The sequence below is a fragment of the Bison bison genome, unplaced genomic scaffold, assembly GCF_000754665.1.
Source record: "Bison bison bison isolate TAMUID 2011002044 unplaced genomic scaffold, Bison_UMD1.0 scf7180017864297, whole genome shotgun sequence".
In the NCBI taxonomy this organism is placed as follows: Eukaryota; Metazoa; Chordata; class Mammalia; order Artiodactyla; family Bovidae; genus Bison; species Bison bison.
In genome coordinates, this window is record NW_011494869.1 from 2,819,196 (window position 1) to 2,832,202 (window position 13,007).

The 13,007-nt window shown below is 40.7% G+C and overlaps 1 protein-coding gene across 3 annotated transcripts in view; it reads left to right on the forward strand.

Moving 5' to 3' along the window:
- Nucleotides 1–13,007, forward strand: part of IST1 (increased sodium tolerance 1 homolog (yeast)) — a 40,011-nt gene that overhangs the window by 13,629 nt on the left and 13,375 nt on the right. For 2 of the 3 annotated variants that reach the window (XM_010850932.1, XM_010850933.1), the window contains exons 2-3: nt 11,058–11,160; nt 11,564–11,744. In XM_010850932.1, the coding sequence (XP_010849234.1) occupies nt 11,073–11,160; nt 11,564–11,744 (269 nt within the window). In that variant the 5' untranslated portion in view covers nt 11,058–11,072. Of the gene's footprint in view, nt 1–11,057; nt 11,161–11,511; nt 11,745–13,007 lie in introns of those variants that run through there. The other variant, XM_010850934.1, reaches the window with a different exon arrangement.

Consider the following 13,007-nt stretch of genomic DNA (forward strand, 5'->3'; position numbering starts at 1 on the left):
ACCCGCCCCCCCCCCCCAGCAGTCACCCAGCAGTCACCCTGGGTGGGGTGGGTGGCAGCATCTGTTGGATGGCAGTTTCTGGAGCCCTCATTCGCATTTGGAGGCTAGAAATCGCTGATGGCTGTGACATTTCTTATTTATTGATAGGGCAGGAAGTATTTTCATTTCCTATCTCCTCCCCATGGCAATAGTTCTCTGTATTCTTGCCACCTCTTCTTAATCTCTTCACCTTCTGTTAGGTCCATACCATTTCTGTCCTTTATTGTGTCCATCTTTGCATGAAACTATACAAAAAACTATACAAAAAAGATCTTCACTACCTAGATAATCACGACGGTGTGATCACTAACCTAGAGCCAGACATCCTGGAACGTGAAGTTAAGTGGGCTTTAGAAAGCATCACTACAAACAAAGCTAGTGGACATGATGGAATTCCAGTTGAGCTGTTTCAGATCCTAAAAGATGAGGCTGTGAAAGTGCTGCACTCGATATGCCAGCAAATTTGGAAAACTCAGCAGTGGCCACAGGACTGGAAAAGGTCAGTTTTCATTCCAATCCCAGAGAAAGGCAATGCCAAAGAATGCTCAAACTACCGCACAGTTGCACTCATCTCACACGCTAGTAAAGTAATGCTCAAAATTCTCCAAGCCAGGCTTCAACAGTATGTGAACCATGAACTTCCAGATGTTCAAGCTGTATTTAGAAAAGGCAGAGGAATCAGAGATCAAATTGTCAGCATCCACTGGATCATGGAAAAAGCAAGAGAGTTCCAGAAAAACATCTACTTTTGCTTTATTGACTGTGCCAAAGCCTTTGACTGTGTGGACCACAACCAACTGTGGAAAATTCTGAAAGAGATGAGAATACTAGACCACCTGAGCTGCCTCTTGAGAAATCTGTATGCAGGTCAGGAAGCAACAGTTAGACCTGGACACGAAACAACAGACTGGTTCCAAATCGGGAAAGGCTGATACACGTCAAGGCTGTGTATTGTCACCGTGCTTATTTAACTTATATGCAGAGTACATCATGAGAAACACTGGGCTGGAGGAAGCACAAGCTGGAATCAAGATTGCTGGGAGAAATATCAATAACTTCAGATGTGCCAATGATACCACCCTTATGGCAGAAAGCGAGGCAGAACTAAAGAGACTGTTGATGAAAGTGAAAGAGGAGAGTGAAAAAGTTGGCTTAAAGCTCAACATTCAGAAAACTAAGATCATGGCATCTGGTCCCATCACTTCATTGCAAATAGATGGGGAAACAATGGAAACAGTGACAGACTTTATTTTCTTGGGCTCCAAAGTCACTGCAGATGGTGACTGCAGCCATGAAATTAAAAGATGCCTACTCCTTGGAAGAAAAGCTATGACCAACTAGACAGCATATTAAAAAGCAGAGACATTACTTTGCCGACAAAGGTCCATCTAGTCAAAGCTATGGTTTTTCCAGTAGTCATGTACAGATGTGAAAGCTGGACCATAAAAAAAACTGAGTGCTGAAGAATTGATAGTTTTGAACTATGGTGTTGGAGAATACTCTTGAGAGTCCCTTGGACGCAAGGAGATCAAACCAGTCAGTCCTGGTTTGGAAATCAGTCCTGAATATTCATTGGAAGGACTGATGCTGAAGCTGAAACTCCAATACTTTGGCTACCTGATGTGAAGAGCTGACTCATTGGAAAAGATCCTGTTGCTGGGAATGATTGAAGGTGGGAGGAGAAGGGGATGACAGAAGATGAGATGGTTGGATGGCATCACCGACTCAATGGACATGAGTTTGAGTAAACTTTGGGAGTTGGTGATGGACAGGGAGGCCTGGCATGTTGCAGTCCATGGATTTGGCAGAGTCGGACATGACTAAGCGACTCATCTGAATTGAACCCCGTGGTGATAAATTTGACCATATTTGGGAGACATTTCATGACCTTTTTTTTTTTTTCGTCCCATGGTGCTGGGAGGCTCATCCCAGGTCAGGGAAAACATCTTCGTTGATATGTCACTCCAGGTGTTAATTTCCTAATCAATGGACTTAGGCCCATTTATAAATAAAAAAAGAGTCTCTGTATATAGGATCCAGGAGTTATTTCCCTTGTTGCCTCTTCCCATACCTAGAATCACACTATTGCAATTATTCTGTGTTATAAATGTGATCTATTTCTTCAAGATGTTCCATTATCATTAATTTGGATGAAGGCCTGATTATGCATCATATAGTACAGAAGACTGCAATCTTATAAACACGTTACAAGTAATAACAGTTAATAACGTGATTAAAGTTTCAGATAGGGATTTAAGCCATGAGCTTTCAGAACCAAATCATCTTCCTAAAACAGCACCCATTAGAGGATTCATCTGGTATATAAACAACATTCAGTTTGAATTATAGCACAGGTGCCCCTTGAGATGCTGTAAGGATAGTAAGGGCCATATGATTTTGTAAGACAGCTTTTCTTACCACAGAGACCTCAATTTCGTGGGCTAATAGCCTGGTTGCATTAATCGTTTAATGCCTTTTGAGTGAATTTTGGTAAGGCTTCAATGTGAGAAATAACATTCTCCACTCCTACGGAAGGTGGAAAAATAGCTGCTAAGTGATCATACCAGTGAAATAGAGATCTCTTGGTCCATCAAGTTCGTATTGATGGTAAATTTGCTGGAGTCATATCTAAGTTTGTACATAAGTGGCCTTGAACCAGGGGAATCCTAAAGTATACCTTCCTAGCCAGTCTGGTGGAAGCCAGGGTCATAGGTTGGACCCACAAAGCCATTTAGTTCTGTTAGGTGCCAACCAGTGTATTTCTGGTCTTCTAACCCAATCTGTTCCATATCAATCTCTGTCTTTTACGAGAAATGGTATATTGGCAGTTTTCATAAGACAGCCTAATTTTCTAGTGCTATTAGGTTGATTATCTTTGGTATGATTAATTGTTCTCAGCATAAGGGTAGCCTTTAGGATAAACGACCATAGCCTGGTATTAGCCAGATAAACCCATCCCATAACTGAGGAAGCATCTTTCTTAATAGTCTAGAGTTTACTTTTTCTCTTTTTTTGACTAGGATTTAGCCTGTTGTTCTTATTGAGCTTGAGTAACCTTAAGGGAAAATTCATATTTATGGCCAGGGTCAGAATAAATATGTTTATTTGGCCAAATGAGTTGGTCTTATCTAATGATTATCAGTAGTAGCCCAGACAGAGCTATAATTCCTTTCTTCTAAAATAAACTTTTTAAGAGCTAGCCAGTCAGAGCCTTGGAGGGGAGAAACCCACCAAGGTAAACTGGATATAGGTAATTGACCACAACCCAACAGTATGATTGATTTATAAAATTTGCATAAGATCATGCCCATGATACAGAGACATTTGGTTCATGTGTAAGAGTCCAAAAACCAGGAAGAAAACGTAATGAAAAATTGTACGAATCAGATCCAGATCTTGGATCAGCTGTCTACTTCTTATGTCGTCATCTTCACTGAAGAATTGATGCTTTCGAACTATGGTGTTGGAGAAGACTTGAGAGTCCCTTGGACAGCAGGGCGAGCAAATCAGTCAGTCCTAAAGGCAGTCAACCCTGAATATTTATTGGAAGGACTGATGCTGCAGCTCTAATAGTTTGGCCACCTGATGCAAAGAGCCAGCTTATTAGAAGAGACCCTGATGCTGGGAAAGGTTGAAGGCAGGAGGAGAAGGGGATAACAGAGGAAGAGGTGGTTGGATGGCGTCACTAACTCAATGGACATGAGTTTGAGAAAGCTCCTGGAGATGGTGAAGGACAGGGAAGCCTGGCGTGCTGCAGTCCATGGGGTCGCAAACAGTCAGACAGGACTGAGTAACTGAACAACAATGGCCTGGGGCATATCTTGTGGTTTTGTTTATGGTTTTATAATTAAACAAGCCTGCTTCATTGAACACTGTTCCAGTAGCTTTTTTTAACTTACAGTGGCCTCCCAAAGGTTCCTAAGTTTCCTTCTCTATTTATAGTCCCCTACTGGGACTTCTACAACTACTTGTGTAACTATCTTCTATCCCTATCACAATTGTTTATTTAGATTTTTAATTCAGATGCACTTAGATTCTATTCTGAACTCTTAAACCACTTAGTTGCTGGCTGATCTTGGGCAAGTCCCTGGTAGAGTAAATGACAGCCCTAGTTACTTTTTTTCTGCCTGTCTTTCTGCTTCCCATCTATCTCTGGTTATGAATGCCTTCAGAACAAGGATACCGTATTGATCTAGGCAGCACCTGACGTCTTCTAAGTTTTGAATTGATGTTTTCAGTTTAGGATTATGAGGCAGGTGGCATAAACTGTAATTAATGTCATACTTCAACTGTACTGAACTTGTGTTTCTCATAAAACTTCTTGTTCTCTCTGGTACCTGGATTTTAGATGCATCACTCCCTCTGCCCGAGACAGTCACACCGTGTTTTTACTTTATGAATTTTGTTTGTCCTTCAGGACTTGGCTTAGGCTTTTCCTTCTCCCTAGAAAGAATTCTTTAACATCCCTGAGTAGGTTACATGTCTTTTCTGTAGAGTGGGTTTTTTAATCGTGACACTTGACATTTTGGGCTAGATTTTTTTTTTTTTGTCTGGGGCAGAGGCATGGTCCTGTTCATTGTAGGATGTTAGTATCTCTAGATGCCTACTGTATATGCTAATAGCATCTTCTCCAATCATAACAACCCAAAAGTCTTCATTCATTGCCAAATGACTGTGGGCAAAATCATTTTCAGTTGACAACTCCTCTAGAGGTAAAGTTCTTAGCAAATAGTATTGTAGTTGCCAGATTTTCTTAGCTGTTTTTTCCGGTAGAATGTAAGGTTCTCTGATCACAAGGATTTTTTTGTTTGTTTGTTTTAATCTCCAGCATCTAGCCATTGTCTGTCATAATCAGTAGTATTTGTTAAATGGATTGAACATAATTTAGTATAATGGATCCCAGATATTTACCATTGTAAACTAGAGCTTGAATTCAGTGAAGGATGAAGGATTCTGAAGGGCAGTTTCACAAAAGGAAGATAGTGGGTATTGGTTTATATACAGGCGGACATACTATTCCTAATGTTCGTCCTTACATTGGGTATCTTTTTTGATTTGTCCTTTGGTTACTTTGTTAGACCTAGCTTTTTCCCCCCCATCTTTAAAGATGTATATTTATTGAAGTATAGTTGTTTCAGGTACACAGTGTTTCAGGTACACAGCAAGGTGATTTGGTTATACAAATACACATACATTATATTTGAAATTGTTTTTCATAATAGGATTTTATAAGATATTGACTATAGTTCCCTATGCTGTACAGTAAACCTTTGTTGCTTTTTGCATAGCATAACTTTTAAAATTAAAAATCTAGCATTCTATTCCTGCTAACTCAAACAGGTAGAATCAGAACATCGTAATTTTTAGTTAGGTAAAAATTCATAAGTATTCTATCTAATATATATATTATACATATGTATATGTATACGAAAGCTTTTCTATTCATCTCTGTTCTTTAGTGCTTGTAGGTCTTTGGTAAACCTTTCTTATCAAGCTTCACTTGATAAAGGCTTGAGAAAGAACATCAAAAAAAAGAGATGGAGAAATTGGAGAACATAAACTAAATGAAATGGAAGCACTGAATATGAAGCAGAAAAAGTGAAGCAAACTCGATAAAAGATAATCATATACCAGTTGTTTTAAAACATAACTGCTCATTAGAAACATATCTGGAGCTCTGAAGAAAAAAAGCAATACCTGAGCATTTGTATTTTTCAAAAATTTCAAGATAATTTTGATACGTATCTGGATTTTAAGAAGTGATTACAGATTTTTCTGTTAAATCCTAGTTTTGGTGATATATTATTTTTCTGTTCACCAATCTTGATAAAATAGTATTAAGTGAGTAATAGTTACATAATCACAATAGTAAAAGAGGTTTATCAGTTTTCACAATCAATAGCCAGACAAAAAATAAAAGATAATTACAATTGCAAGCCATAATGGGAACATGATTAACTTTAACAATATAAAATCAGATCAGATCAGTCACTCAGTCGTGTCCGACTCTTTGCGACCCCATGAATCACAGCACACCAGGCCTCCCTGTCCATCACCAACTCCCAGAATTCACTGAGACTCAGTCCATCGAGTCAGTGATGCCATCCAGCCATCTCATCCTCTGTCGTCCCCTTTTACTCCTGCCCCCAATCCCTCCTAGCATCAGAGTCTTTTCCAATGAGTCAACTCTTCTCATGAGGTGGCCAAAGTACTGGAGTTTCGGCTTTAGTATCATTCCTTCCAAAGAAATCCCAGGGCTGATCTCCTTCAGGATGGACTGGTTGGATCTCCTTGCAGTCCAAGGGACTCTCAAGAGTCTTCTCCAACACCACAGTTCAAAAGCATCAATTTTTCGGCGCTCAGCCTTCTTCACAGTCCAACTCTCACATCCATACATGACCACAGGAAAAACCATAGCCTTGACTAGACAAACCTTTGTTTGTCTTAACAATATAAAATAATTACATACAATTTTGGGGGGGATCAGGCAGAGTGATGTGTGTGGTAAGTGAAGTGCATACATGCACATGTTTTCATTCACCCAGTCAGCCTCTGTCTTTTGGTTGGTGCATTTAATCTATTTACATTTAAGGTGATTATCTACATTTAAAGTGATTATCAATATACATGGTCTTATTTCTTAATTGTTTTGGGTTTATTTTCTGTAGGTCTTTTCCTTCTCTTGTGTTTCCTGCCTAGAGAAGTTCCTTTAACATATGTTGTAAAGCTAGTGGTGCTGGATTCTCTTAACTTTTGCTGTCTGGAAAGCTTTTGAATTCTCCATCAAATACGGAGAGTCTTGCTGGGTAGAGTATTCTTGGTTGTAGCTTTTTTCCCTTTCATCACTTTAAATATATCATCTAATTCCCTCTGGTTTGTAGAGTTTGTTGAGAAATCAACTTGATAGCCTGAAGGGAATTCCCTTGTATGTTATTTGTCATTTTTCCCTTGTTGCTTTTAATATTTTATCTCTGTCTTTAATTTTTGTCAGTTTGAATACTGTGTGTCTTGGTGTGTTTGTTAGGTTTATCCTTCCTGGGACTCTCTGTGTTTCTTGGACTTGACTATTTCCTTTCCCATGTTCAGGAAGTTTTCAGCTGTTATCTCTCCTAATATTTTCTCAGGTCCTTTCTCCCTCTCGTGTCCTTCTGGGACCTGTTTAATGCGAATGCTGGTGTGTTTAACATTGTCCCAGAGGCCTCTTAGGCTGTCTTCATTTCTTTTCATTCTTTTTTCTGTATTGTTCTATGGCAGTGATTTCCATCATTCTGTCCTCCAGGTCATTTATCCGTTCTTCCGACTCAGTTATTCTGCTGTTGATTCCTTCTAGTGTATTATTCATCTGTTTGTTCTTTAGTTCTTGTACATCTTTGGTAAATATTTCTTACATCTTCTCAATCTTTGCCTTTATTCTTTTCCCAAGATCCTGGATCATCTTCACTGTCATTATTCTGAATTCTTTTTCTGGAAGGTTTGCCTATCTCCACTTCATTTCGTGGTTTTTCTGGGATTTTATCTTGTCCCTTCATCTGGGATATACCTTTCTGCTTTTTCATCGTGATTAACATTCTGTAATATAGTTTTTGTTTTAGCCACTGTGAAAGTGAAGTCACTCAGTCGTGTCCTACTCTTTGTGACCTGTGGACTGTAGACCACCAAGCTCCTCCATCCATGGGATTCTCCAGGCAAGGATACTGGAGTGGGTTGCCATTTCCTTCTCCAGGGGATCTTCCCGACCCAGGGATCGAACCCAGGTCTCCCATATTGCAGGCAGACGCTTTAACCTCTGCGCCACCAGGGAAGCCCTTAAATACAAGAATACAGTCTCTCCTGTAGAGACACAGAACTTCAGATCCAAGTACTAACATCAAAAACTTCAAAGGGAAGAAAGGAAGCCAGGTTGAAAGAAGAAGGGGGAGGAGGCAGGAGAGGGGATACTGTGCTTATTCTATCTGCCCTCTGATTGATGAGGCTTCAAGAGGGCGGGACTGGCTATGGGAAAAGTAGGTCTTGCCCAATAAAGCTTTAATCCAATTATCTGCTGATGGGTAGGGTTCCTTCCCTCCTTTGTAGTTGTTTGGCCTGCAGGTCAATGGGTTCTGTCATTGTTCAGTTGTTGTTGTCCAACTCTTTGAGACTTCCTGGACTGCAGCACGCCAGGCTTCCCTGTCCTTCACCATCTCCCAGAGCTTGTTCAAACTCATGTGCATTGAGTCGGTGATGCCATCCAACCATCTTGTCCTCTGTCATCCCCTTCTGCCTTTAATCTTTCCCAGCATCAGCGTCCAAAGAGGAGGCTCTTCGCATCAGGTGACCAAAGTATTGGAACTTCAGTTTCAGCATCAGTCCTTCCAATGAATATTCAGGAGTGATTTCCTTTAGGATTGACTGGTTTGAAGTTTTTGCTGTCCAAAGGACTCTCAAGAGTCTTCTTCAACACTTCAGTTCCAGAGCATCAATTCTTCGACACTCAGTTTTCTTTATAGTCCAACTGTAGCTTTGACTAGACAGATCTTTGTCGGCAGAGTAATGTCTGTGCTTTTTAGTAGGCTGTCTAGATTTGTCATAGCTTTTCTTCCAAGGAGCAAGTGTCTTTTAATTTCATGGCTTCAGTCACTGTCTACAGTGATTTTGGAGCCCAAGAAAAGAGAGAAATAGTCTGTCACAGTTTCCATTGTTTCCACATCTTTTTGCCATGAAGTGATGGGACCAGATGCCACGATCTTTGTTTTTTGAATGTTGAGTTTTAAGCCGGCTTTTTCACTCTCCTCTTTGACCTTCATCAGGAGGTTCTTTAATTCCTCTTCGCTTTCTGCCATAAGGGTGGTGTCATCTGCGTCTCTGAGGTTATTGATGTTTCTTCCGGCATTTCGCGTGATGTACTCTGCATATGAGTTAAATAAGCCTAGTGACAATATACAGCCTTGATGTATTCCTTTCCCAGTTTGGAACCAGTACATTGTTCCATGTCTGATTCTAACAGTAACTTCTTGACCTGGATACAGGTTTCTTAGGAGGCAGGTAAGCTGGTCTATTATTCCTATCTCTTCAGCTATGAAAGGGTTTACACCAAGGGGGACCTCTCCGTGCCCCTATCCCTGTGGTCAGCCCCTGCTGACCCACATCTCCACAGGAGGCCCTCCTCCACTAGCAGTTAGTTTTGGTTCAGTCTCCTGTGTGGTCACTGCCCCTCTCCTCTGGGTCTTGCTGTGTGCAAAATTCTGTTTGTGTCCTCCAAGACTGGAGTCTCTGTTTCCCCCAGTCCTTTGGAAGTCCTATAATCAAATCGCACTGGCCCTCAATGCCAGATTCCCTGGGAATTCTCCAGGCTGGGAAGCATGATGTGGGGCTCAGAACTTCTTTGGTATTATTGTTCTGCAGTCTGTGGGTCACCCACCTGGTGGCTATGGGATTTTATTTTATTTTGATTGCACCCCTCCTACGGTGTTAGACCTAACATTTGTTTGGATGTTGGGATTGACTGATGGCTCAGTGGGTAAAGAACCTGCCTGCCAATGCAGCAGACACAGGAGATTCGGGTTCGATTCCTAAGTCAGGAAGATGCTCTAGTGTAGGGCTTGGCAACCGACTCCAGTATTCTTGTCTAGAGAATCCCATGGACTGAATAGTCTGATGGGGTACAGTCCAAAGGGTCACAGAGTTGGTCTGGACCGAGTGACTAACACTTTTGCTCTTCACTTTCTGTTGGGATGTTACGTTTTGAAGTTCATGTGTCCCTAATTAATAGAAGAAATAGTGCTGATAGAGAATGCATAGTGGTCAATGCACAGTGTTATACCCTAAAGTCTTATGGGTGATACAGGAGTGGTTTTGTTGACTGTAAATCATCTGTTCAGCAAAAGTCTTGGTAAATAATAGCCTTCTGTTGTCGAATTTATTTTATTTTGGTTTTTGTTCTTAATTTTAACTGAAGTATAGTTGATTTACAGTGTCAATTTCTGCTGTACAGCAATGTGATTCTTGTATGTATAGATACTTTTTTTTTAAATTCTTTTCCATTATGGTTTATCATAGGATACTGAATTTAGTTCTTTGTGCTGCACAATAGGATCCTATTGTTTATCCTTGTTGTTGAATTTTATATTAATACATAAAGGTTTTTTTTTCTTTTTTTTTTAGCTTTTTACCCCTTTGTATATTTCTTCGTGAGTCGATATTAATGATATTTCTGTGATCTTTGGCTGTAGCTTTTTCTAAAGGTTAAGACTTAGGAGGATTTGAGGACTTAAGGTGGTAATATTTTTGAATTTGGATATAAATTTGATAATCTCTTCTTATCACTACCTTTGTGTTTTATGGGAGAGTAGGAGGCCTTCCTGGAGAAGGCAGTGGCACCCCACTCCAGTACTTGCCTGGAAAATCCCATGGGCAGAGGAGCCTGGTAGGCTGCAGTCCATGGGGTCGCTAGGAGTCGGACACGACTGAGCGAGTTCACTTTCACTTTTCACTTTCATGCATTGATTGGAGAAGGAAATGGCAACCCACTCCAGTGTTCTTGCCTGAAGAATCCCAGGGACAGGGAAGCCTGGTGGGCTGCCGTCTCTGGGGTTGCAGAGTTGGACACGACTGAAGCGACTTAGCAGCAGCAGGAGGCCTTCCTGCGTGTTTTTTTATCACCTTACTCCTATGCCAGTACATAGATTAGATACTCATTTCATCCATCACCAAGTTCTTTCATCTCTGTGTTCAAAACATCTCAGTGCAATCACTTCTACCATTACTGCTGACTATCCCATCCTAAGCTGCTTTCATCTTTTGTTTGGACTGCTCTAATAGCCTTGTCCTTGGTCCTCTTACTTCCATTATTATCCTCCCCCAATCAATTCTCCACACAACAGCCAAATGACCTTTAAAAAATGTGAGTCACATGATGTTATTTATCTGAATTTAAAAATTACTCTGGTTTATAATGTGAAATAATTCACTATCTTGCTGGTCTTAATTCCTGAACTAATTTTGACTTGAAAGTAATCACCATGCTTCTTATCTTTTCCCAGGAGGAACAACACAGCATGCTGGGCTCTGGATTTAAAGCTGAGCGTTTACGAGTCAATTTGAGATTAGTCATAAACCGTCTTAAACTGTTGGAGAAAAAAAAAAGTGAGTAGTGCATGCTTGCCTTACATTTTTTTTTCTAGAATACATCGTTGAGTCCTAGCACCCTATTATTGGCTCTTTCAGGCTAGCAGTCTGAAGTCTTAGGGATCCCATATCCTCTAAGTTTTGGGTACATTTCTGCTGTCTTTTGTGACTAGTTAGACTGAGTCACTTTGTAACAGGGAAAGGGACATACTCTTTCTATGGAATAGATAAATGACTACACAAACACTATTCTATTCTATTTTATAAATTCTAGAATAGATGAGATGAGACTAAGTTTGCTAAGGAAGAGTGAGCTAGGATATAGTAGAAACACGACTTTTTTCTTTTGGGGTGGATGTCTGCCTGCAGGCCAGGGCCCATGTACTACTGCTGTGTGACTGGAATGGGATTTGTGCTTTAGCGGAATTGGCCCAGAAAGCAAGGAAAGAGATTGCTGACTATCTGGCTGCTGGGAAAGATGAAAGAGCTCGAATCCGAGTGGAGCACATTATTCGAGAAGACTACCTTGTGGAGGCCATGGAGATCCTGGAACTGTACTGTGACCTGCTGCTGGCTCGATTTGGCCTCATCCAGTCTATGAAGTAAGCTGTTTTGTCCATTTTTTTCCTTCATCAAGGTGTAGTTGATTTCGGAAGAAAATTCACGTATTTAGTGTGTGCAAGTATACAATTTGATGAGTTTGGGCATAGGCATATATATATACCTGTACACGTCATCTTAAGTTAAAAAAGCAGTTGTCATCTCCAAAAATTTCCTTGTATCCCTTTTTTTTGATAACACAACATAAGATCTGCCTTAAACTGTTTAAAAAAAATTTTTTTTTTTTTTTATATTTATTTTTAGCAGCTTTGGGTCTTTGTTGCTGTGCATGGGCTTTGTCTAGTTGTGGCATGCGGGGCTACCCTCTAGTTGCGGTGCTCCGGTTTCTCTTTGTGGGGGCTTCTCGAGCATGGCCTCGAGAGCTCGTGTGCTTAGTAGTTGTGGCACACGGGCTTGGTTGCTCCGTGGCTTGTGAAATATTCCAGGACCAGAGATCAAACCTGTATCCCCTGCATTGGCAGGTAGATTCTCAACCACTGGACCACCAGGGAAGTCAGTTCTTAAACATTTTTAAGCACTCAGTACAGTACTATTTAACTGTAGGCACAGTGTTATTCAGTAGACCTCTAGATCTTTTTCATTTTGTAGAACTATAATGAAGTAAGGTATTTTGATTTGAAGATTAAATCAAATCACCTCTGGAATTTGAGAAAGGAGTGTTACTGGCCTCTTCCTATGTGTGGGGAGCTAGCACTCAGGGACTACCACTTCATGTACCCAATGATGTTTTTCCTCCTGCTCACTTGAAGGCCTGATCTCAGTGTAGACAACTGTTGAAAATGTGGAATCTGAAATCAAGAGGCCTGAATTTGAGCCTTGGCTCAACCATTTGCTGACTTTGTGACCATGTGCTGGTTTCTTGGTTTGAGATTTTCCCCCAAAATTGGATGACAGAAATGTCTATAAGCGTAGAGTTATTGTGAGGATCCAGTGAGATTTGTGGTTCATACGGTAAAGATTCTGCCTACAATGCAGGAGACCCGGGTTTAATCCCTGGGTTGGGAAGATCTGGAGAAGGCAATGGCAACCCACTCCAGTATTCTTGCCTGGAAAATCCCATGGATGGAGAAGCCTGGTAGGCTACGATCCATGGGGTCGCAATGAGTCGGACACAACTGAACAACTTCACTTTCACTTTTCACTTTCAGTGAGATTTGTGAGATCGCCTTAGAGGAGGTTATCAAGTATGTGATACAGATGGGGTTTTGTTTGTTTGAAAGAATATTAAATTTTACTGATTTCCC